The sequence below is a fragment of the Podarcis liolepis genome (genome assembly GCF_965112155.1).
Source record: "Podarcis liolepis genome assembly, chromosome: 10".
In the NCBI taxonomy this organism is placed as follows: domain Eukaryota; kingdom Metazoa; phylum Chordata; class Lepidosauria; order Squamata; family Lacertidae; genus Podarcis; species Podarcis liolepis.
This window is the reverse complement of record NC_139562.1, coordinates 40,976,092-41,003,108: the sequence shown is the minus strand read 5'-3', so window position 1 is coordinate 41,003,108 and position 27,017 is coordinate 40,976,092. Positions and strand designations below refer to the sequence as shown.

Below are 27,017 nucleotides of genomic sequence, written 5' to 3'. Positions count from 1 at the left end.
ACTGGTCACAGCAGTATTTGTTGTCTCTTAATAGGATGGTTTTGTTGTCTGTACAGAATTTCCCAATTTTAGACCATAGGCTAGTCTAGACATGTACATACACGCTGTGAATTGGTGCAGATGTATCATGGCAGTCTCTTAATCCTGGTTAATTGATAGGGAATAAACTGACAGGTTGTGGACTTCTTTCTCTATTTACTACCATTGCTACTTATCATCACCATCATCATTTCATTTGTATGCCGCCTTTCCGTAGTTACATAATCACAAGCATAACCAAAGTAGTCATAAACAATAAAACCAAAAAGCATATAACCAAACTGAACTATTTCCACATAAATCATAAAATCTAAAAATAGGGATACAAAAAATTAATATCAACAACAGCAACAAAATCCCCTAAACCATACTCGGAGTATTCATGCTGTCATCAGCCTCAACAGTGGTTAGGGATTAAATGGCAGTGCTGATATAATCCTTAACCACAGTTGGGTATTAATGCTTCATTTAGTATCAAACTCTCTTGCATCCTAACCATGGTTGAGAAAACATGGTTTTAAACCGTCAAGTCCAGAGAAGGCCTTATCAACATCCCTCCCTAAACTTCACCTGATGAACATCTTTGCTACATAATGAATGACAGGATATATATATGTGTGTGTGTGTGTGTGTGTGTGTGTGTGTGTGTTTATTGTGCTAACATAAATGGTATTTTTTTATAACCTTAGGTCTCATAATGGACAATGGAACTTGTATTTCCCTCTCTGATTGCCCATGTGCTTATCATGGGACAGCATTTCCCGTTGGCTCAAAAATAGAGCAAGAATGTAGTGACTGGTATGTAGACATTACTTCTATTATCTCTGTCTTGTGTCTGAATACCTTTAATTACCTTACTTTAAAGCATTTGCCTTGTTGTGCTATTATTGTGGGAGTTTTAATAGTTGCATTTATATAGTAAATATCAAAAGGGTTACGATGTTTTCTCCCAGCATTCTATTCTGTTAACACATTGTCTACTTTGTTTTAGTATTTGTATTGGTGGAATTTGGAACTGCACTGAACATGATTGCCCAGGTAATTTATTTTTTCTCTGTTTTTGTAAGATAATTTTTTGTTTACTTTGTATTAATATATTTAAAAGTTGGTACGTTAATAAGTAAAAATACTAAAAGTGACACATCAGTTGAAATCTAATACAAAAGATATTGTAAACCTCTGAACCACTAGCAGTGAAATCTTATACATCTACTCAGAACTCAATTCCATTGAATTCAGTGGGCAATATCCAACTAAATATTTAACTGTTCTTGCCTTAAGCTGAATGTTCAATCGTTGGTGATTCCCATTTCACAACTTTTGATGGTCGCCATTATACCTTCCTTGGGATCTGTCAGTACATTCTGGTGAAGGGCACCGGGAAAGACAAATTCACAATTACTGTACAGAAAACTCCATGCGGTCAGGTAAGGTCATGCTTAAAATAAAATTCTATGCTGATATATAAATACCTACACCATTGGAGCCAATTAATTAATTAAGAGGATTAGCAACAATAAATCATTCTTTTTTTCTTAATATTGAGTGTCTACCTGATCATAACCTGGATTCCATTTCAGTCGTAAGTATTGCCTTTTTGTAAAGCCAATTGCGCCTTTTACTGAGATTAAGTCTACAGAGCTTTTCATTCACGCATGATTACACAAGCATCTACATATTTGGTTACAGTCTGAGCAGGTGTCTTAGGCAGATAAATGCTCTTGGTGACAGGGCTGAACAGGTTTGATATACTGCCAGCCAGATAAGAGGCATTTTGAAACTGACTGAGATATTTATTTGATATTTTATAAGCTCTCTCGTTTTTGTTTTTTTTTTGGGGGGGGAAACAATAAATCTGAGAGCTCACAGAATATTAAAATATTAACGATAGGGCATTTCAACTGCTGGCTAGTTAAATCCAGAATGCTGCAGCATCAATCTCTTCCTCTTATGTATGAAACCATTCTTTGAGTTTAATATGTGTAGCTCAAGGTTAGCCAACATGACATCGTCCAGATGTTGCAGGCTAATAACTCCCATCAGCCCCAGCTAGTATGGCCAATGGTCATTGATGGAAGTTGTAGTACAACGAAACTCTAGAGGGTGCTGCTGCATTCCATGAGTATAATTAATTCATTTATTATCTCTAAAGTTATTTTTTAATGGTATATTGCAGCTCTTTCCTCTAGGCCTGGTGTAGTGGATAGAATGCTAGATTGGGGAGACCAGGGTTCAAATTTCCACTCAGCCATGTAGCTCACTAGGTGACCTTGGGTCGGTCACTACCTCTCAGTTTAAGTTACTTTCAGGGTTGTTGGGAGGATTAAATGGGCAGGGGTAGGAAAAAGAACATTGCCCTCTTCCTTGGAGGACGGCCTAATAAAAATGGAATGTTGCTCAAAATGGAATGGAATGAATGGAATGCAGTTTAGGAAATACTTGTCTATATTTTTCCTTTCCTTGTGTTCCCCGTTGCCCTGCCTTCCTGGGCCCATTCAGAATCTTGATCATGTCTGCATTCAGTCTATAACACTAGTTCTTGAAGATGACTTGAACAAGCAAGTGACTTTGAACCGAGGTGGTGAAGTTCAGTATAGCTCTTCCAGTCAGGGTTTGAACCTAAATGGTAAGACATTTATTACAATACCCTTCTATTAAGGTTCTTATTGTTCCTTTTCTAGCCAGTCTGTTTCAATGAAAATATACAATTTTTTACATTAATGTGTCTCTGTGTGTGTTTTCTCATGCCTGGCACAGAAGATGAGTTAAATAATTGTGCGGCTTTTTTTAAAAAATGAACTGTTATCAGATGATATGAATCAAGGTTTCCAACTCCAGAAAACTCTTTTTCAGTTTGGGAACTGAGGAATTGTCCAAATTAAATAACCGAAGGCATTGATAGATTAGTATACAGAACTTCATTCATCATGTGACTTGCATTAGCTAGTTGGCCCACATCTCTGGAATTCTATATGTGAAAGCAGAAACGCATGAAACGAAGCAAGTTTTATAGCCCTGAGCCTGATCTTGTTACAGTTAATTGATATATTATGCTTTTGGCCTTGAATGATTAGCATACACATTTCACTCATCATGTGAACCGAATTAGGTAGTTGGCCCACATCCCTCAGGTTCTGTATGTGAAACAGAATACATACGAAACGAAGCACGTTTTATAGGCTTCTCTTGTCACGGTTAATTGATATCTCATGCTTTGGGCACCTTGTCAGGAGGCTCCTCTCTGGAAGTATTTTAAACTTCTTTCACTCTTGTATATGGTATATACAAAATAGCTGCAAGGGACTATTCTATCTGAAGTGTCTGTCACTTGAGGCTGAATAAACCACAAAGCCCTCCTGGATAACTTGTCACCCAATCCCTCTCAATTTCCCACCTTGAGAAGGCTCCAAAGGGGTTTGGAGAAGGTCGTCATCTTTTCAGGTTTTTTTTTTGCTTGTTTGCTTTTAGTTAAACGGAATAATAGTGGCAGAGTTCTCTATATTAAAAAATGCTCTTTTTTTTAAAAAAAAAATCATTTTTTAAAGAGTTGACATTATGAAGATGGAATTACAGTTTCTTCCATATAGGTTAAAAATAACATCTCTCTGTTTTGATACTATGTTAGCTTGTGTTAACAAAAGAATGCAGTCTCGTACCTCTGGACAATTATTTAACGTTGTTTGGGGAATTACCCCACCTTCTGTTACGTGTAGGGTATGCTGAAGTACGGAATCTGTCTTCATTGTTTGTGCAGCTGAAAACTAAATTTGGTTTAAGAATTCAGTTTGCTAAAGATGGCGAGAGAGTGTATATTCAACTCAGTGCTGCTTGGAAAAGGAGAACTTTGGGTCTATGTGGAACATATAATGGAAACTTGAGAGATGATTTTCTGTAAGTTTGATTTCTACTGTTACTTCATTATTCATTTAGCTAGCTCATAAGCAAAACTCAACCCATATGTAAAACCTGAGTAATGATGTGTATTAAATCCAGATATACAAAATATTAACCAACATATAGAATATGTAGCACTACACTTTATTAGATAAAGTGATCAGTCACTAGAGCTTTTCTGGATATTGTTTATGCTTGGCTAATCTACTGAATTATGTAACTGTATAAAAGCAACCCAACATGATTCTGTATACCCTTGTTGTAAGTTCTTGCCACGTGGTGACCAGCAAGCATCAAGGAAATGCTCTCAGGTGATCCTGAAAGTACAGCAGAGCAAAAGGCAAGATGTATAAGCCTATTTAAGTAGCTCTCAAATACAGTGGTACCTCGGGTTACATACACTTCAGGTTACATATGCTTCAGGTTACAGATTCCGCTAACCCAGAAATAGTACCTCGGGTTAAGAACTTTGCTTCAGGATGAGAACAGAAATCACGCGGCGGCGGTGCAGCGGCAGCGGGAGGCCCCATTGGCTGAAGTGGTGCTTCAGGTTAAGAACAGTTTCAGGTTAAGAATGGACCCCCGGAACGAATTAAGTACGTAACCAGAGGTACCACTGTAGTTTAAAAGGCAAACCTAGCAGCTCGAACTGTTCTCAGAAGACTGCAGGTAGCCAATGGTCAAATGTTACTTTAGTGAGGAAAAAAGAGCCCCAAATTAAGTTTTCAGACATGTGAGCATCTTCTATGCTCACAGTCTTCCACTTGTGCATGCCTCCCATCATTCCTGCCCTGCAGACATGCTGGCTAGAGCTGATGGGAATTGGAGTTCCACATCTGGAGAGAGTCCATTTGCCTACCCTAGGTGATGTCAGGGCAAATAGTTTATTTCCAGTGACAGGCATTTTCTCTTGTCCTGTCTGGTTCTTGTTTAATCACTCTCATTTTCCTCCTCAGATCTCCAGCAGGAATGATTGAAGGCACCCCGCAGCTCCATGCCAACGCATGGAAGGTTTCATCAGCGTGCCATGTGCCCGTCAACATCCCCGTGGTTGATCCTTGTAACATTAACCAACAAAATGGTGCACTTTTACTTGGGGGTTTTGATGTAGATTTATCATAATAGCGTTCTTAGATCCCAGTTCTTTTCCTGTGTCTGAACTTTATTGTCTCCTACAGATGATTTTGGGCTGTTTCTTTAATCTGCCATTTAGATTCAGAGCAATCTTTCTGGTAAAGGCAAATCTCTCTCCTGTTTGTTTAAACCCCATTGATTTCAATGGCTAGCATATACACCTAGCTTCCTGGGATGGTGCTCATTAAGGTCAGTAGGATGAGGACTGTGCATGTATATTTGCATGCATTATGTTTTGGCTAGCCTGTAGTTTTGGTGTAGTGTTATCAGTCTTGGCTACTTACCGTACTTTTCACCGAGTGCTTTAAATAGTATGAGTACTGCTATAAGCCAAATGTTGCTTTCCCTTAGTTGGGTATGCATCCCAGTGTGATCTCCTCAATCAAGAACTCTTTGCTCCATGTCATGTCTACATCAGCCCAGGATTATACTACCAGCGGTGCCGCTTTGATGCTTGCAAATGTGGGAGCAGCTGTTTGTGCAGTGCTCTTGCACACTATACTTACCTATGCAGCAAGCATGGAGTTACTGTTGACTTCAGATCTCATGTCTCATACTGTGGTGAGTCACTGAACTGTGAATTATTATTATTTTTAAAATTGAAGCATTACTAGGATACTTACAGTCTTCAAAAAAACAAAAACAAAAAAACAGCAACCCCCAAACCCTCAGACTGCTTGTTTCCAAATCTACCTGGATTAGTAACCCCATACTGAACATTAAGCAGATCTGGCCTGTTCTTTAATGTCTGAATTCCTCTGCTCCTTGATTAAGCTGGTAAAATGGAACAGGTACTAGCCTGGTCCTGGGGGGGGGGGGTCATTGAGGATTTACCAGCCTTTCTCGGTTTGCTAAGAAGCAAGTGATTTAACGCATCACAAAACTAGCCAGATGCATCTATATGCTTAGAAGGGGGAAAAAAGCTACATGCAAGTTTGAAATGCTCTTCTACAATCTTCACCTGAAATTTAGAATCTTACTATTGGGCAATTAACCCTGACCATAATATATAGCTGGAATTGGCAGCATTGGCAACAGATGACAACTGCAGTGTTTGGGCCAGTTAAGGTAGGGGGGTAGGGGGAGGTAGTCACTGATGCATTAGGGTCCTGAGCCACATAAGGCTTTATATGTCAAACCCAGCACTTTGACATATTGAGGCCAGAAACTAATTGGTAGACAGGGCTGTCAGGCAAGGGTTGGTGTTGTGTGCTCAGACCATCTTGTCCTGGTGAGCAACCTGGTTGCTAAATTCTGCACTAAAATTGTTTGTCGCTCTGAGCCCGGCTTCAGTTGGGGAAGGCGGGATATATTATTATTATTATTATTATTATTATTATTATTATTATTATTATTATTATTATTATTATTGCATAGACAATAGATGTAAGGCTACTCCTGTCCAGATAGAGGTGTAGCCACCAGATGAAGGCAGTCTACACCACTGAGGCCTCCTGAGGCTCAAATGACAGTGATGGGCCCGGAAGTACTCCAAGCTATGTACCTGCTCCTTCAGAGGGAATGTGACCTCATCCAGAACAGGCCACATCCCATCCATCCAGTCTAGAGAACAACCCACTAATTGCACCTCTTGTCTGAATTAAGATTCAGGTTATTGGCTCTCATCCAGTGCAGTACTAAGACAATACATCAATCTAGCATCAGTCCACTGCCACACCTGCAGGTTTAAAGGAGTATTGGAGCAGTATGTCACCAGCACATTGCTGACAAACATACTCCAAAATTCTGGATAAGCACATTCAGTAGTTTCATGTAGATCAGGCATAGGCAAACTTGGCCCTCCAGATGTTTTGGGACCACAACTCCCATAATCTCTAGCTAACAGGACCAGTGGTCAGGGATGATGGGAGTTGTAGTTCCAAAACATCTGGAGGGCTGAGTTTGCCTATGCCTTGTGTAGATGCAGTGGCGTAGCGTGGGTTGTCAGCACCCGGGGCAAGGCAAGTAATTTGCGCCCCCTAACCCGTGGATTTGCGCCCCCTAACCCTAACCCCCAGATGTTGCGCCCGGTGCGGCCGGCCCCCCTGCACCCCCCACGCTACGCCACTGTGTAGATGTTAAACAATATGAGGAATAAAATCAAACCTTGCAGAACCCCCAACTGAAGGTTCCACTCGCCAGGCACCACCTTCTGAATACAAGCATCCAAGTAGGACTGGAACCACGACAGAGCAGTGCCAACTGAGACAGCCACTCCATATTAATGTTTAGAGGAATTAAAAAACAGTCCTGTTCACCTAGGCATTTGAGAACAGAAATACAGTACATTATCAGCAGCTTTGACATTATTAGTTTTGTGGATATTCATTTGGTGTTTGTGTGTTTAAGGTTTAAATTTTATTGCTTTTATTGTTTCGTTTCTGTTTTTTGGAAGGAAAGGTCTAATAAATAATGCTAAAGAGAAAGTGGGTTTTGTTAAAGTGTAGCAGTGCATCTTGATGTCTGGGCCTGACATTCTGACATTTGAACAATACATTGTTTATCTGCAGCATTAATGTGCAGAAGTGGTATGCTGTACCACCAGTGCTCCTCTTTCTGTGAGCATTCCTGTTCCTCCCTCTCATTTTTGGATGCCTGCAATCATGATTGTGCTGAAGGATGTAATTGCCCTGATGGAAAATACTTTGAAGAATCTATCAACTTTTGTGTGCCAATGTAAGCCATTTTAAATTTATTTAATTGTATTGTTTAAAAAAGCAAACACATCCTAGTTCTAGCTTTCAGAATATTTTTCCTCATTATTGTGCAAATTGTAGACTTGAAATGGACGGACTTCCTCATCTTCTTATTGTAACAATTAGGATATGATGTATGAATTATATATCACCTTTTGTTCTGTAATACTATAACTGAATTCATACGCTTTCTTCTATTAGGATTAGTTGCCGATGCCACTATAAAGGCAGAAATTTTCAGCCTGGGGAAATTCTACCCACACCATCAGGTTCATGGTAAGAACCAACTCTAAGAGGTTTTTATTTTTTATTAAAAAAAATCATTCAAATTTACAGAGGGGCTAGATTTGCAAGCTGACACTTGTACATATTGTTTTGGATGTGCAGTTCTCAGTGCATGACCAGTTGTTTCTGGAGCTGCTTTACTTATATTTAAATTTTAATAGCCTTTTCCCAAATTAGTCTTGCATGCTCCTCGCCGAGTTTTCATAACTTTCCGTGTAGTAAACCTGTGATATATTAAGGAACAATACATACTATTCTATAAACTCTGAACTGCTTTACTTGTTTGATGCATTGAGGACCAATTCACATTACCTCTTTTATGTATGATGGCTGTCACTATATGGAGGTGATTGTATGAAGTGCAGAAGTAGGTATTTAGCTTATGTTTCTTGTGGAAGTGTAGACTTCACGCCCTACCCAGTTTGTGTACATGCCAATTTGGCCTTGTGAGACTGCAGTATGAACACAATTAATAGTGGGGTTTTGGAGAAATTCTCCCAGATCTTGGAGATCATTGTCTTAAGGGAGAGGATAGGCTGATCAGACTTAGGCTGCATTCACATTGAAGTTTATTCCATTTTTCAACTATAATGGAATACAGTGCAGGTTTAGCACTCATTTTTTAATACTTTGCAAATGGATTTTTCTGGATGCAAATAACATGGAAAAGAGCACTCAGTTTGCAGTATTGTTGTTGTTGCTATTGCTGTTGTAACATAATAAAAAAAATCCTTCCAGTAGCACCTTAGATACCAACTAAGCTTGTTATTGGTATGAGCTTTTGTGTGCATGCACACTTCTTCAGACTCTTCATGACCCCATGGACCAGAGCACACCAGGCACTCCTGTCTTCCACTGCCTCCTGCAGTTTGGTCAAACTCATGTTAGTAGCTTCGAGAACACAGTCCAACCATCTTGTCCTCTGTCGCCCCCTTCTCCTTGTGCCCTCCATCTTTCCCAACATCAGGGTATTTTCCAGGGAGTCTTCTCTTCTCATGAGGTGGCCAAAGTATTAGAGCCTCAGCTTCAGGATCTGTCCTTTCAGTGAGCACTCAGGGCTGATTTCCTTAAGAATGGATAGGTTTGATCTTCTTGCAGTCCATGGGACTCTCAAGAGTCTCCTCCAGCACCATAATTCAAAAGCATCAATTCTTCGATGATCAGCCTTCTTTATGGTCCAGCTCTTATTCCACTATAATTCCAGAAGCAGCTTTTATGTCATGTGAAAGCTCAACTATAATGCAGAACTTAACAGTTAGGGGGGAAAGTCATGAAAATGATATAAACTGCTGTGTGAATGCAGCCTTGCATGCTTAGTATAAGAAGCAATAAGTATAGGTTGATCGTCCATCTAACCCATCTATGTTATCCTCAGCTGTCAGACATTTTTGATGTTTAGAATGTCATGCTTATTGCATCTGTAAGTTATACTGCATTTAGTTGCATTATATGACTAACAATGTTATTCTGCTATATAAAACTGTATTTTTGTATTAAATTATTATGATGTGTTTTTTATGTGCACTGACTAGCCAGTGTCTAAATGGAACAATGAGATGCACAGAAGCTGCTGAAGTTCCTGCAGGTAATTCCCTTAGTTTCTTGAGCAGAAGAGTTCTCAAATGCTTTTTGGTCACTTTTCCTGCTGTAGATGCATGGACTGCATGTTCTAAGGAAGGGAGTTTAATCTGAGTCTGGTTTGAATCCCTGCTCACCTGAAAGTGTTCTGCATAGCCATTCTTTTTCATCCCCATTTTGTCCTAGATCAGGCTTCCTCAACCTCAGCCCTCCAGATGTTTTGAGACTACAATTCCCAGCATCCCTGACCACTGGTCCTGCTAGCTAGGGATCATGGGAGTTGTAGGCCAAAAACATCTGGAGGGCTGAGGTTGAGGAAGCCTGTCCTATATCAAAGAACATCAATAAAATTCAGAGTTTTGGACCAGGAAAAAGGGGGCCGGAATCAACTAACCTGGTGTGCTAGAGGAAGCCAACACAAAGACTTGCTTCCCCCATTTTCTCCCCACATGCATTCCCTGAAGCTCCCCCAAATCTACTCTGGAGGGTTGGGGGAACCCCCAGCATGGGGTGTGGAGGAGAAGAGGGAAGATTGTTCCATCTGGCAAGAGGAAATGCTTGCACTGACAGAACAATCACATTAACATGTTGTTGAATTCTACCCTGTGTTTTCAAAGGAGCAAGTTGTTGGATATCTGAATAGAATCACTTGAAATATTAGCTTTTGACCAGCACTTTTGAAGTTTTGGCCAATTGGGTTTTGCTGCAAAGTTAAGCTTAATCCAGTGAGGGTAGATTTGCACAGTTATGTTCAGTGAGAACAAGTACAGCATATGTTAATTACTTTGGTACTCTCTGTATGGATGTAACATTTCTGAAAACTCTTAACACTTGTAAGAATTAATTGCAAGTGGTTGTCAAGGAAATATAAAAAACATTTTACTAACTTCATCAAATAAAAAGCAAAGTATAATTCATATTACTCCAACGTTTAAACCTACTATAACAATATTGTATGGTTTCACATAACCCAACTTGGCTGAGAGAGATCCATCAACAATTTAACATGTTTTTAAGAAACTGATACTGCAACATTCACATGAAAAACATAGTTTGACACATAAGAGAGTTTTTGATCAGCACTTGAAATGAGCGCTGCTTTAAAGCTTAAGATATCAAGTGTCTGTATTCATGACTGATTTGCAAAATTCTGGCAATCCCGAATGCTTTCAAATTGTATCCATTCAGAAAATGTGTGCCAAAACGACCAAAGAATTTTAACCACTTGAAGGGTAAAGAAAGTGTTACATTGGTGGTTAGCAGAATATGCTGTTGATGAATTGTGTTGAAAGATTAGGGCACGAACCAGCAAAAATTAAGTACTTTAAAGTGTATTTGATTTCAAGGGAGAGTTAACCATATGCTGATCTCATGTAGTTTGCATTTTCAATTTGAAGCTCCCATGTGCCCTGAAGAAAAGATCTACTATGACTGCCGGTCTCATGTGCCTGGCTTGCCATCTGCTGGAGTAAACTGTGAGCTTTCCTGTGCAAACCTTGCCATGAACTTCACCTGTGCACCATCTCCACCATGTGTGAGTGGTTGCATTTGTCCCCCTGGGTAAGTGCTTCTGAGATCCAGACTACTGGAGAAGGAAATTGTACCTATGGATTTGATTTTTCCTTCTTTGGCTAATACTGTTGCACGTTTCTTAACTTCTCAAATGGTAAGAAGTTTCAAGGACTAGAGCATATAGGTTTTTGTTTCCTTTAGATCAAAGAGTACTGGAACTTTATTTATTTATTTACACACTACCCAATTAACAATGTCTTCTGGGTAGTTAAAAACCATATAAAAGACAATCAAGGAGTGACAGATCAAAACCAACCATACAGTACAAATCATAGTGCCACTGCCAAAAATGCCCCTTCTCTGCTTAGCAGTCTGCATCTGAGGATCTTTGGGTCCAAGTAGGTAATTGTTGGAGAAGGTCGTAACCTGGCCTGAAGCCACCCAGTGCATTAATGATAAAAGCAAGCACTTTGTATCGGACCTAGTAAATACTGGTAAAATATTGATCTGATCTGGTCAGAATGAGCAGCCCCATCTTGCTTTAGTTTGGAACAGCTGAAGTTTCCAGGCAATTCTCAAAAGCATTCCCACATATAGCACATTACAGTAATCCAAGCAGGTGATAACAAAAGCATGGCTAATGGCAGCAACGCTATCTCTGTCCAGATCAGGGCACAGTTGGTATATCAGCTTACGCTGATAAAAGGCACTCTGCACTATTGAGGCCGCTTGTGCCTCCAGCGACAATGACGAATCTAGGGCATCCCAAACTGAAAGACTGCTCCGTTATGGTGAGTGTAAGTAGAAAACCACTCAACTGGGCAGACGAAGCACCTACTAACAGCTCTTCCATCTATCTGGATTGCATTTCAGTGTATTGGCCCTCATCCAGTTCATTACTGCACTTAGGCACTGATTCAGAACATCTGCTGCCTTCCCAGGAGCAGGTGAAAAGGAGACACACATCTGGGCATTTACATAACGTTGACACCTCGGGCCCATTTTCCAGTGCTGTTGTGCTCCTGTTTGAGAGAGAGCGCTTTGCCACTGGGAAACATTTTTTTCCTCTTTAGCTGCAGAAAGAATTCACTCCCATCAGTATTTTGAAATACAGTGGTACCTCGGGTTACATACACTTCAGGTTACAGACTCCGCTAACCCAGAAATAGTACCTCAGGTTAAGAACTTTGCTTCAGGATGAGAACAGAAATTGTGCTCCGGCGGTGCGATGGCAATGGGAGGCCCCATTAGCTAAAGTGGTGCTTCAGGTTAAGAACAGTTTCAGGTTAAGAACAGACCTCCAGAACGAATTAAGTACTTAACCTGAGGTACCACTGTACAGCTTTCCTTCCAACTTCCAAGCTTTTAGTGATAGAATTAAATGCTGTGTGGTATGTGATTGTGCAAGGATAAAGGGTGCTTATTGGGTAATGATAATAATAACCAGCGGTGATGATTGATACAAATGAATTATTTCTTGATTGGTTAAATTTATATAACACCCTTTACCTGAAGATCACAGGTTGATTTACAGCATAAAGAGGAATTTAAAAAGATGAGAGACCCAGTTACATTTTTTCTGGTGTCTCATTTAGTTTGACCCTCATCTGTATCTATGTCAATAAGGTGGGTGTTGAGCATATACACACTTAGGAGCATTAGAGAATGCTTCTGTCTTTTGTAATAATGCAGTAGACATAAATTAGATTATTTGGGAAATGGAATGACTCCCATCTCTAACACCAGCACAGCCCTCATACTCCCAGAAAAAGTGGACAGTGAAGAAAACAGCATGCAGGTACAAACTCTCAGCTGCCAGCAGCAGTATGAATCTGTAGTTATTATAATATGTGTGAAAACTGTGATGGAAGTGAGCTGAAATATATATGGCAGCACAATGCCCTGTGCATGTTTGCTGAGAAGGAAGCCCCATTTAAGTAAGTGTGCAAAATTCATGAATGTCCATGTAGTCTTGCTTGGTAAATTGTATAGACCAGTTATTAAATATCACACCTGGTAAATTATTGCAAATGCTGAAATGACTGGCAGACAAAGTTTACCATACTATTGAATGGCATGCCATTCAAACAACCACTATCTGGTATGGAACTGACCTCTTCTGACTCATGCGAAAGCATCATTGTGACTGCATATAGGTAGATTTCTCTTTTGAATTCGTGGTTTTGTTTCTTTGAAGGATGGCAGAGCATAAAGGAAAATGCTACGTGCCTGACAGTTGCCCGTGTACCTGGAAAGACTGGGAATATTTGTCAGGTGAAGTGATAGCTACCCCTTGTTACAGATGGTAAGCAGTTTTTATTTCACTGCGGTTTTTAATGTTATAATTATTTTTAGTTTACAGATAAGATTATCTGACCATAGATATGCTCCCTAATTCATGTATGTTTAAAAAGAACTTTTAATTTTTTTAAAAAAGAAATGCAGTTGAAAGATCATATAGTATTTCAATAAATAGATTATTTATTTAATGGCATTTATATACTACCCAACTATAAGTAAATATAAGATATACATTAAAATTGTCAAATGCTTCTAAATTCCTCCATGTGATCATGCTAGAGGAGATGGGGAGTGCTTGTTCTCTTCATACTATAATATAGCAAACACAGCAACTGCATATTCTACAGTGCCATTAAGGGCACACATTTCCATTTATGCTCCTGACACAGACTTGTTACTGAGCTATGAAAATGTGCCATGTTTTCATGTGGTGATTTGCAGAAGAAGCCTGCAGAACAAATTTCATTTTCTTTGGAGCAGAAACTTGTCCTTTTGTGGCCCCATGTAAATGATACAAGAAGCTATACATTCTCTGCTATAAATTCTCTCTAATGTTTTTTGTTTCATGACAAGAGTGCCACACTTTCATCTTCCACTCGTAAAAGCTCTCCAATCAGAACGTCTTCATTTTTCCTCCTCCACAGTATTTGTCGACGTGGGATATTTAATTGCACATATTATCCTTGTCCTGCTGTTTGCACAGTCTATGGGGACCGGCATTATTACACCTTTGATGGACTAGAGTATGATTATGTCAGTGACTGCCAAGCTTATTTGGTAAAGGTAAGGAGGCATTTGGTAAATGCTGAAGATACACCCCTTTGCCCTGGCTTTTAACATCTGAGATGTACGGTATATTTCGAAGACCCACCTTATTTCTGTGATAGTAAGTTGTTTTTAACATTGTGTTTTAATTGTTGTAACCCACCCTGGGACCTTAGGCTGAATGATAAGTAATTAATAATCATAATAGTAGTAGTAATAGAATACACGGTCTGTTCAATTACAAAAGTTAGAGATATTGTATGTGCAGCAATATATTTATATAGCCTAGAAATATCTTATGCCTTCGGCTAAGCCTATACATCAATTATAAACTAGTTTAGAATTGGTTTGTTAGCACTTCTGGGAATTCCAGCTCCAGATTACTACATTAGAATTCTCTAGCAGAGATCCTTAACACCCTCACACACTCATAATTCCTAAAGATCCATGGCTAGATGCCCTAGCAATTTAGCAGACACAGATTTGTAGAGACATGACCCTTATGTGTGTCTCTTTTTCTGAGATGTCAACATGAATGCTGAGAAAACATTTTTTAAAATGTTTTTCCATCCTTTACTAGGCATATGGGTTCACTGAATTTTGGCAATTCCCTTGTCCTGTGCCACAAGTGTTTCATATTAAGCCACTTATTCTACCTGGGACATTAGGAGTTCTAAAGTTCAGGAGAGAAGTTGGCATTCACAAAAACAAGATTCGTGGCACATTGCCTGCAGCCTTTTCATCCAACAAGCAAGATGACACGGGTGATGAAAACGCTGCCTGTGTAGATTCATGATATTAGAAGTAGCCTTGTTATTTTTTAGACAGGTGCAATGCTAGCCCTACCTAGACTCCTTTTCAGACTTTGGCTTTTTTCAAAAAAAAGGACGATCTGCTGTTTCATAATAGCTAATTTGTTCTTAGGATTTGGACTGCATGAGACTGTTGAAAGATTTCTCTGGCCTTACTGGAAGTTTGCTAACTGTAGTCTAGACTAGGTATTCTCAGACTATGTTGTAAGGGACCTTTCTAGTTGATCTAAGAGTTCCTTGATGATATGGGGAGGCAAATTCTCCGCACAAATGGAGGTGGCAGGACCATGTATCATATACCCATCATATAAGGCCAGAAATTAAGCAAAACTCCTACATAAACTAGTGATTATTCCATTGGCCTACTACATGATTAGTCAAGGAGAGCCAGTGTGGAAGACCAGATAGATAGTCAACCTTCAACAAACATGCTCACCACAGTGAGTGTGACACTGCCTTCTGGAGAGCAAGATCAATAGCTAGTCTTCCTCCTAACTTTGAATCTGGAAAGTGGGCACAGTGGTCCTAGCAGTTGCATGATGATCTCAAGCATCTCACCAATTCTATATCTGGGTTTGAGGCTTCAGAGTATCTATGTGGCAAGAGCCTCAGCCACACAGGGGCTACCCTATCCACTTGCTGGTCTTCCCTGCTTAGATCAGGAAAGTTAAGTGGAGAAAAGCATTGGATACTGTTACCTGAATGTCCCCCAATAGCACAAACTCCGTCATTCTGTTCTCCTTTGGGAAGCAGTGCCCAGTGGAATATTGGATGCTGCTTAACAAAGGTGTGCCGTTCCTCAGGAAAAGCAGCAGGAACTTGACAGTTTTTTGCATTGCCAATGAGACCTGCCAGAAATTGTAGGCTCCAGTGGATGGTGTCTCGGACCAAGAAGACCTGGACTGAAATCTCTATTGAGCCATGAGACTTTTTGGGTGAACCTGAGGCACTCACCATATCTAAGTGTTCTTCTTCTTCTTCTTTGGCAATCACTCATAGCTGAGTTAAGATTGTCTTCCATAAACACAGTTTTAACAGTGGGTCCATAAGTGACTGTGGAGGCCAGTTCTGGATCCACATGTCCTTCCACAGTGGGGACATAAGTTTCTGGGTGGGAGTTGATCATGGTGAGGGTTTGCCGAGTGTGCCTTCCTCTTAGCACATTTCTCCCTTGTGTTCTGAGTTTGAATGTCTTCAAAGCCCATAACACCTTTGGTAAAGGCTGTTCTCTAATTGGAGCACTTGCAGGCCAGTGTTTCCCAGTTGTCGGTGTTTATACTACATTTTAAAATATTTGCCTTGAGAAAGTCTTTAAACCTCGTTTGTTGACCACCAGCATTACGCTTTCCATTTTTAAGTTTGGAATAGAGTACAGTGGTACCTCAGGTTACAGATGCTTTAGGTTATGCATTTTCGGGTTGCACACCGCGCCGAACCCGGAAGTACCAGAACTGGTTACTTCTGGGATTTGGCGCTCATGCCTGCGCAGAAGTGCTAAATTGTGTTTTGTGCATGTGAAGAAGCACCGAATCATGACCCACGTGTTCGCAGATGCGGTGCTGTGGGTTGCGGATGTGCCTCCCTCACGGATCACGTTCGCAACACAAGGTTCCATGTAGTTGCTTTGGAAGATGATAATCAGGCATCTACACAACATGACCAGTCCAACAAAGTTGATGTTGAAGAATCGTTGCTTCAAGACTGGTGATCTTTGCTTCTTCCAGTACACTGGCATTAGTTCGCCTGTCTTTCCAAGTGATGTGTACAATTTTTCGGAGACAGCCTTCTTCAGACTTTCTGTCAACACTGCAAATATGAAGCAGCATGGCTTCCAAGGAATTGCAGCTTCCACATTTCTACTGCTTAAGGAATACTAAAAATTCCCTAATGAAGGTACTTTGCCCACTGATTCCTAGAGATCCCTGGGTAGATTCCCATCAATTTTATCTGATTATGATTTGTCATGTAGATAAACCTAAGTGAAAGAGTTGCTGTGAGGACAGATTTGGGGTTCTGTATGCAAAACTAGGGAAATGGGTAAAATAAAGTGTAACAATTAATCAACAGTAGATGAAGACTATACAGCCTTGTGGGGCACTGATTGCAAGAGAATAAAGATTTACACTTCAGGTGGAAATTGCAAGGGCCTGCTTGTTCTTGAGAATGCAGGCATTGTTTTAGTTGCAGTACTTTCTCCCCTGCCAAACTGTTTCTGCTGTGGGAACAAATAACTTAGGTTTCTGGTATGAACTGGAGAGGGTTTAAGTATCAAAATGCAATATTTGAGACTTTCCACTGAGTATTATTGCTTCACTCACTGCTTAACAGTAGAAGGATGATTTCCTTAATGGCAATTTGGACCTGCATTTCTGTCTTCATTTCTCCTCTTTGTAGCTGGGGCCAGTCCATTTACCTGGCAGTTGTAGCTTGACTTGGCCACGAGCCTTTTGGTATCTGATGCACTTGCTTTAATCTGTTCCCTTTTTATGGACCAGGACATCCAGCTGTACAAAAGAGGCTTTGCATTTGTATTAAAGTTCAATAAGTCCCACCAGTGTGCATTAAGAAGATTGGGAGGTTGACAGCAAAGTGAATGTGTGTTTGCACATTCTGCAAACTGTGAAAACTGTCATGCCCCCTCCAACTTATTCTGTCAGTCAGTATCTGGCTCTGGGTCAGGGCTGGGCATGGCAGAAGTTAGGTTTGAGATCTGCAACATAAATTAGCATACAGGGTTAGATGGTGTCTCTGACAAGCTCTGTATAGTTTCCCGTCGTCAAAGACCTTATGGCTTCTATCATTATTACTTCAGAGTAAAGGTTATTGTGACAAAAGATTCTGAAACACATATTGGTTCCACCTCTATCTCTCTTTATCCGGCTATTTTAAAATTTTGCCTTTATTAAGTAATCTTTTCAGAGAAGAAAGACTGTTTTCACAGGATATTTGCTTTTTCAGTACAATTGTCCCTTTGGCAGATCTTCAGATTGATGTGCCTTCATGCCAACCAACTTTTTGTAGCCAAATAAGAGAATTTAAGTTCCTCTCATGCTGTGCATTTCCTTTGCACCAAATGCTCTGTAGGCACAGGAAAAATAGCCCAATAAGTGAACACTACACACATACACACACATATACATACATACATATGTGTGTGTGTGTGTGTGTGCTGGTCTCTTATCACACTGTGATGACAGCCTGAGCTGCCAGGAGGGCAAATGAGGCACGTAGACTGAGCTGATGCTTGGAAGTTGGCCCTTGCAGATATCTACCTCAGAGCCTGCATGAGCCTCCTCGAAAAAGAGCACAACAGGAATGTGAGGTGCTGCCACGACCTGCCTGATGGTGGAGGACTCTCCTCCCTTCTCCCTCTCTTTCTCCCTGGGTCCAGAAACATATTGGTAGCTGGTGCAGCTCCTTAAAGGCAGGCGGCCACAGTGTCCTGGATTGCTAGCTCTGTTTCAGCGCTAAGGGCTTACCTCTAATTGGGACATAGATCAATTTCTGGCTAGTTTAGTGTGGTATATAGAAGGAGTGAAGAGAACACTGGAAGCTGGTGACAAAGGAAGACTTGCCAGTTGAAGATAGCAAGCACCTGATGATGTGTCCATGAAAGCTAAGGTCATAAGGTCCTTAAAGTAGAAAAGACTTGTTTTTGTTGCAACAGACTAACACAGCTATCCTCAAAATATATAAGAACTTGTAACAAATACATATTTTGCATGCAGTCCTCCTAAAATGGCTGGGTTGACTTGACGGTCCATTCATTTGGTGATTTCATTTATCATAGGTGTACTTTCTTCTTCCCATTGGTCTGCTCTTTCCAGTTTTTCCACTTCTTCAACTTTTCTTCAGTAGGCAGAAGATCCAGTTACAATTGGCACTGAATTTACGTTCTTCTGACTGAATCTACTCCAGATAAGCAATTTCAGCTTCATTTACCTTTTATATACCTGGCTCCTTCAGACCAGTAAATGCTCTCAAGTTTTGTTCTTCAGTGCTTCTTTTAAATTGTGCAGATTAGCAGGAAGAGCTATCCTCAGAAATGGCAGGAGAAGAAGGGAGATCTATGATGATGCAATACAATCATTGTAGCTTCTTTTGAAAGGGGTCCAGTCATTCAGCAGGGACAACAGAGCCTGGAGAAAGAAGCTTGTTTGTAACAGACTCCTTCACTAAGGAGGAGAGCTGAGTAATGTGACCAATTTTCTGGGTGTTTAAAAGTTTCAGCTCTTCCTTTTAACAACACTAGAGAGGTCTGTGTTAACTGTTTGTGGTATCGTTTCTTTATTATACAGTAACCAGGTGTTATATTTGTCTGAAGGATGCCCTATGTCCACTTATTCCCCTACAAAGAGGCACTTCTGGAACAAATCTAGACTTTTTTAATTACACTCCTTGAGAGTTTTTAAGCTTTATGATTACTCAGGCAAACACACTTTACAGAGAACCTAAAAACCTTATTCAATACAGTAGTAAAGGTAAAGGGACCCCTGACCATTAGGTCCAGTCGTGACCGACTCTGGGGTTGCGGCGCTCATCTCGCTTTATTGGCCAAGGGAGCCAGCGTACAGCTTCTGGGTCATGTGGCTAGCATGACTAAGCCACTTCTGGCGAACCAGAGCAGCGCACGGAAACGCCATTTATCTTCCCGCTGGAGTGGTACCTATTTATCTACTTGCACTTTGGCATGCTTTTGAACTGCTAGGTTGGCGGGAGCAGGGACTGAGCAACGGGAGCTCACCCCGTCGCGGGGATTCAAACTGCCAACCTTCTGATCGGCAAGTCCTAGGCTCTGTGGTTTAACCCACAGCGCCACCCACGTCCCTATTCAATACAGTAGTCTTATTTAAACCTAGCCTCAGTATATACTATTTCACCCTAGAATGTCTTTTAGTAGTACTACAACAGCAACAATCTCCCAGTCCCTTCTCGGATTTTTACTTTCGCTTCAGGAAATCAAATCAGGTTGCTCTACCTAACTAACCCATAAACTCTTTCAGAGCAGGCCCCTTTCTCACCAGGCCCCGAACTAAGTAAAATGGATTTTTTGTTACATCAGTCACTCTTGTCTCAGGATAGACTATTTCTACCCAGGGATGCTTTGTAGGGACCTGGAAGATGGCTTTCTTGGTGGCTGCTCCCAGACTCTGGAACTCCCTCCCTAGAGAAGCTGGACTGGCTTCTGCCCAAGCTTTTTGACACTTTTATTATGAATAGATATTGAGAAATAATTCCTAATCATCTACTAAACTTCACCAGTTGGTTAGCTGGTCAATAGTGCATGTATAGCCACTCTGTTCCACCCCTTATCATAATCAGTATCCACTCTTCTGATTGTTGCAAAGTTTTGCAGTGGAGCCTAGGAAGCATCTTGCACGGGAACTATGCTACAAGTAACAGTGTTTTGCTGCTGCAACAACCTTAATGTGTAATCATATACAGTCGTACCTTGGAAGCCAAATGCCTTGGCACTTGAACGTTTTGGCTCCTGAATGCCACAAACCCAGAAGTGAGTGTTCTGGTTTGAGAACGTTCTTTTGGAACCTGAACATCCGCTGCAGCTTCCACGGCTTCCGATTGGCTGCAGCAGCTTCCTGCAGTCAATCAGAAGCTGCACCTTGGTTTCTGAACATTTTGGAAGTCAAATTGATTTCTGAAACGGATTCCGTTTGGCTTCCAAGGTAAAACTGTACATGTTTTGCTTTGCACTACGGGTCATCCAATTGTCCAGTAAATTGCTATATTCTTTTATGGAAGGACGAGAAACATCTGTGATACTTTACTGCTTGGATGTTTAGCTATGGTTATACTCTGTGCATCTCGCACCCAGTGTATCTCTGTGTTAATGTTCAATGAGTATTTCACTTGGAGCTTCTTGGCATTTTAAGCTTTCGCCACATTTAATTTGGCTTTGGTTTCTCTTCTGCAGCAGCTTAAACCCTGTCCAATTTATGAAGACTTTGACCTTGCCCTATTCGCAGCACATAGTTATAATTAAAGGAATTCTGTTTTGTCTTCAGCTTGAGAAAAATGTAATACAAGAAAAGCATGTGCTGGTGTTGCCTGTTCTGCTAGTCAGATGCGGAAGAAGAGATATTTTCAGAGCAGTAAAAATGAATCCAGAGCATGCAGCCCAAATGGGGATGTATACCTACATATGGGGCTTTCTTTTGTCATATTCACTGTGGCTTTTAAGTTCCACATTTGAGTCTTGGATTTAATTGTCTGTTAGCTAACTCAGGAATCCACACGGATTTCAGTGGAACTTTTCCCCAAGCAAATGCATTTAGATTGATAGGCTCTTGTCTGACTTTACGAGAATGGAACTTGTTTGTACAGAGATAAAAAGAAATAGATCTGTACCATCCTAATTAAAAAAAGTATATAACAGATTTCAGGTCATTTGCAAGTACAGTAATAATTCCTCTTTTCTTTTCCCTGCTCCATTTCTTTTCCTCATTCCATTCTACATGAGACCAAAAGGAAAAAAAAATCATGAAAACAGAAAAAAGCAACGCTTCATGAATGTGTGTATAGACATGAAACAGAAATAGAGCACAGGGTATGCTTCTTAATGTAAGATGATCTCATATAGGTGACTTTGCAAAGGCATGAAAAATGCCAAGATCTTCACCTGTTGCGCTACATGGATACCAACAGTAGGACATTGCTAGGGATTATATCACTTGGTAATGGATACTCGAGCCTTCTCAAACCTTAATCTTGGGACTATCATGTTTTTAATTAGGAAAGGATTGCTGCAATGTAACCCAATAAAATGCCAAATCTGATACTCAGTGGCGCAAAACCGAATAAATGATACAAAAGAGAACTGTTCATAGCAGTAGTTGTATTCTTCAAAAACTACATTAATTGACTTTCCACATTACATCATTAGTAAGAGTTTTTATTGAAATCAAAGAGCAGCTTTAGGTCTCTTATTAGTTGTCTCATTCAACACACACATCCTTTTTAAAAACACTTTTATAGGAGTCATTGAATGTCCATTTTATCCTATTTATTGAATGAGAATGCTGCAGAAATCTTTTGTAGAGAAGAAGAAAGACAAAACAGCTTGAATACACTGCTAAGAACTCTGCTCATACCATGGTTGTTTATAGAAAGTCCTCTTTGTATACCATAATTGTTTTAGGAGCTCTTTGCACAGCTTGTCATCTGCAATGGCAAGGAAAATAACTAAATAATTATGGGTTGTTTTTTTACTTGCCTTTCTTTCATTTTGAGGAAAGTGGCCAAATAAACAACCACATAGTCAAAATCTTGTTATTTGCTGTAATCATACCCAGCAGGTGACAAGTAATAAATTGATAAATTGCAGCAGACTTTAAAATAATAATTAAAAACATCACAATAAAATGTGTGAAATTGCAACAGAAGCATAGTACAACACAGCTATGAGCTGTTTCTCTGGACAGTATCCAGAGACCCTTCTGAGTCTCTTCATCAAGGGAACCAATAAGTTTATTATGAAGCAGGTGGCAAAATACCTGAATTTTATCATAGACCTGAAGTGTGCAAATAAGATTTTTGGTGTGCAGCTTGTCATTTTTTTATGCATTGCCTTTTCTCATATTGGTTGGTTAACCAGTAACCTTTGTGGCATGCAATTGTCTCCAGTAAATATCTTTCTGTGAACTATATTTCTGTAAGATACATGTGTAAGCAGATCTGGTAACTTATTTAATATCTCTTTGCCTTATCTGGCACCACAGTATCTTCCGCTGCCCTAAATTGTATCAGTAGCGGCACCACAGTGATATTGGCACAGTACTCTCTTCCCCAACATCCTTCCAGCTCCCAGGTCACATAATTATTTTATATGAAGTACTTCATCCTGCATACCCTCTGCAACTGTCCCAGAAAAACTGAGACATCTCATTTTTTTCTCGTGAGAGGGCAGTGGCCATTTGAGGAGCCATGAACTTGCATGATTTTGCACCACAATTTCCACCCAAAAAAATGTTTTGGAGGGGCACAATCTTGTGTGGCGCCCCAAACCACACACTTAGGGGCACTGTGCCCCACAAAAGCACTTTTTCAGGGTGAAATCATGGCATGGAAACACACAAGATCACAGTGCCCAAAATGGCTGATGTCCTCTTGTGAGAAAAAACAGAAAGATAGCATCCTAGTTTTTGCCTTCAATGTGTTGGAGAGTAGGTGTCTGTTCTGACTCTACTGCCAGACATTCCAAAGGGTTCAGTATGATGAAAGAGATGGGGGTGGATGGAATTTCTTTCTCTCTACGCTCTCTTCCATCATTCAAGAGACAAAAGGGGACATAGTGCTTAGTCAGAATTAGTATGCACGAAATGAAAATAATTCATTTTTGGTTGTAGAAGAAATGAGATATTGAATGGATCCCTTTTGTACTATTGGTAGTTTTTTCCTCAGTTTTTTTCAATGGCTGCAATTGCAGGTCTAGCTTACCACTGTTTGTTTCATATTCTAATTCTGAATGTTATAGCCATATAGCTTGGGTGTTGGGGTATGTGTGATATATATATATATATATAGAGAGAGAGAGAGAGAGAGAGAGAGAGAGATTATGATTAAAATATGACTCATTAGATTGTGAAAGCCCTTGGGTGATTTCCAGCGTTAGTCATATTCAAAGTAGCCCCATTGATTTCAGTGGGTCTACTCTGAGCATGCCTTAGTTGGATATCACTCATTATTAAGCTAAGATTTGGGGTATACTTGTAATAGTTTATTGGCTGATGTGACAGAAAACACATTTTAGTTTACCTTCAAATTCAAAATAGTGACACTTAGTTCTTCTGACAGTCTACTTTTTTTCCATCCGCAGGCTATAAAGTTCATTATTTAGTCAACGTATGATATACTGTTTTCTGCAAATGCAGGCCCTTTGCTGAGATTTTGGTTGCTTGCCCAGATTTCTGTCCTTGTTTCTCCATTGCTTAGCAACACCCCACTATCCCAAAGAAGTTGATACCAAGTAAGAACAGGCTTGTTTTGGTAATTTAATGGGAAGACAGAAGCAAGGCTTAGGGGGGTGGGGTGGGGGAGCATTTTGTTTTTGTTTTCTATCAGTGTAAGTTGACTTCACATGGCAGACCAATGTACTTCCCGTCTTTGTGTATTACCTTAAAAGGTAAATGTAGCTCTGCTCCTGAAAGTGGTTATGGAAAGATGGGTTTTTAAAATTGAATTTCATTTACTTAAAGCATTTTTACTGTGCTGTTCAGCCAAACACACACACACACACACACACACACAGAGAGAGAGAGAGAGAGAGAGAGAGAGAGAGAGAGAGAGAGAGAGAGGCAGGCTCTGCCTATTGGCTTTCAGTCTAAAGGATAGGATAAAAAGTAAAAAGGGATGGGGAGGGAGAAGGAACAAAGTAAACTCAGCCACCAGTTCTGAAAATTACACTTCTTATAGTAAATAGCCAGGATGGAAATGGGATGATGGAATAACCAATGCTAGATGACAGAAGGAAAAGAGATAAAGGCAGCTCTCTCCAAAGAGCTGATGGAATAGCTCTGATTTCCCTCTTCTGCAGCCTGATGGGAATATGCTTATTCCTCTCTATGTAGCGGGACGCGGGTGGCGCTGTGGGTTAAACCACAGAGCCTAGGACTTGCCAATCAGAAGGTCGGCGGTTCGAATCCCTGCGATGGGGTGAGCTCCCGTTGCTCGGTCCCTGCTCCTGCCAACCTAGCAGTTCGAAAGCACTTCAAAGTACAAGTAGATAACTAGGTACCGCTCCGGCGGGAAGTTAAACGACGTTTCTGTGAGCTGCTCTGGTTCACCAGAAGTGGCTTAGTCATGCTGGCCACATGACCCAGAAACTGTACACCGGCTCCCTCGGCCAATAAAGCGAGATGAGCACCGCAGCCTCAGAGTCGGCCACGACTGGACCTAATGGTCAGGGATCCCTTTACCTTTACCTCTATGTAGCACTGTATGCAGTGAGGCTGGGGCCAGATGTAATTACCCATTATAGTAATGTGCCTTTTCACTCTTTGCCATAGCATCATTGAGCCAGCATACAAAAAGGTGGAGAGGCACATGCTTTGCACACAGAAAGGCCCGCCTTCTCTCTCCAACAACTCAAGTGTCTCAAGTAGCAGGGCCAGGAAAGGCCACTGCTTGTGAATTTGGAAAGCTGGTGCCAGCTGGGATAGACAGAAATTAAGCTAGATGGAGCAAATGGCAGCATAAGGCAATTTGTCTACTCATATGATTGACAAGAGTTATATTTTGGTTGATCTGTCATCTCGGCATACATGTTGGGATTAAATACTGACATTCTTATGTAATTGTATTTCCCATTTTCTATGTTGCAGATTGCCTAGAGGCTTCAGCATAGGCAACACACACATTTAATTAATTAGTAATAAAATTACTTAATTAAATTAGTAATAAAATTAGTTAATTAGTAATTAAAATTATGTGGTCAGTGTCATCACCTGTAGTCATTCAAGCATGCCACAGGTAAAAAGTTGTGTGTGTGCCACTTCAGACCTGCTGTTTTACACCTCCGCAACTTTTCTTATTTTTTACACAACTTAGTTTTACAATTGACTGGTGAAATACTTGACAGTAAGGTTGTCTCCTTCCCTTCTCCCTCCTGCCCACACCCCAGTCTGCTTCTGGGGTACTGTCATATAATGAAATGCAGTACAATGGCACCTCTGTTTAAGAACAGCCCTGTTTAAGAACTATTTGGTTTACGAACTCCACAAAACTGGAAGTAGTGTCCCGGATTGGGAACTTTACCTCAGTCTAAGAACGGAAACTGAACGGTGGAAGGGCACCAGCGCGCGGAGGCCTCATTAGGGCAAGCGCGCATCAGATTAAGAACGGTTTCGGTTTAAGAACGGACTTCTGGAACAGATTAAGTTCATAAACCGAGGTACCACTGTATTTTATAATTGAAGGCCTATTGAAACAAGCTAATTCGAGCTTTTACTAGGCTATGCTATTTCAGGTTGCAGGCAGGAATGTGTCAACATTCTGCAACTACAGATTAAGTGATACAATTCCACAAGTGTACTTCTGCTGGTTTTATACATTCAATATTTCTAAGGTAGTTTTGATTTGTAGAAACAAGGGTTTCCCACCTTAGGAAGTGCCTTGGAATGAGTTGTTAACCCTCAGTTTTAAATGGGGATGATGGAGGTTGAGAAGAAGCTATTTGGTTAGGATCGAATAGGTTATACAAGTAAGCTGAAAGGAGGAACCACATTCCTTTTCAATCTGTGGATGAGTTTGCAAGTCTTCTTCTGGGAAGATTCCATAGACATAGAGTGTTGGCTGACAAATTCAGTCTTCAAGATGGGAATGGTGTTTTCAGTCATCCCAAGTCACTTCATTCCAGCCAACTCGAGTTGTACTGTGACATGGACCACTTATACATTATGCAGCCGAATGGGTAACATCTGTTCCTTGGGCTGCATTCTGGTTTATCTCAGTTTATATCTAGGTCGACCTGACATAACTTGATTTAAAACAGTGTTAACTCAGGCTGAACCAGAAACAGCCCAAGGCAGCTGGAGTCCAGTTAAGGGAATCACATGCAGTATCTGACACATAGCCTGTAGTTTTGTCATGCGCCTGCTGCAGTGATGTATAACCGTGTTTGTTCACAATAATCCTTTCTCTTTTACAGGGTGTAGATAGTTCAAACTTATCTATAATCATTCAGAACAAAAAGTGCTTTGATAACCACATTGTGTGTTCAAAAAGTGTCTTTATCTCTGTTGGAGACGCTGAGATTTTTTTCAACGACCCCCTAGCCATACAGGTAAGTTCTGTTTTCCCTTTTCTGACACGCCCTTTACTCACTGAAGCACAGTACAACTTGCTAACTAAAATGCAACTTGTCTAAACAAATAATAATGTAAGGGAAAAAAGCCCAACCCACATAACAGCAACTAAAACGTCATTTTCCTTGTTCCCCCCACCCCCACATGGACCTCTGTTCAATTAGCATCCTGCTGGACATCAC

At 40.5% G+C, this 27,017-nt stretch overlaps 1 protein-coding gene across 1 annotated transcript in view; it reads left to right on the top strand.

Annotated features, from left to right (window-relative positions):
* OTOGL (otogelin like) overlaps positions 1-27,017 on the top strand; it is a gene marked incomplete at its 5' end in the record, with an annotated part of 85,864 nt that overhangs the window by 19,795 nt on the left and 39,052 nt on the right. Inside the window, 14 exons of the mRNA XM_083464307.1 lie at positions 729-837; positions 1,031-1,077; positions 1,321-1,466; positions 2,539-2,665; positions 3,753-3,930; positions 4,890-5,014; positions 5,419-5,628; positions 7,578-7,743; positions 7,965-8,039; positions 9,581-9,633; positions 11,024-11,186; positions 13,336-13,443; positions 14,084-14,222; positions 26,679-26,813. Of these exons, the coding sequence (XP_083320433.1) occupies positions 729-837; positions 1,031-1,077; positions 1,321-1,466; positions 2,539-2,665; positions 3,753-3,930; positions 4,890-5,014; positions 5,419-5,628; positions 7,578-7,743; positions 7,965-8,039; positions 9,581-9,633; positions 11,024-11,186; positions 13,336-13,443; positions 14,084-14,222; positions 26,679-26,813 (1,781 nt within the window). The remainder of the gene's footprint in view (positions 1-728; positions 838-1,030; positions 1,078-1,320; positions 1,467-2,538; positions 2,666-3,752; positions 3,931-4,889; positions 5,015-5,418; positions 5,629-7,577; positions 7,744-7,964; positions 8,040-9,580; positions 9,634-11,023; positions 11,187-13,335; positions 13,444-14,083; positions 14,223-26,678; positions 26,814-27,017) is intronic.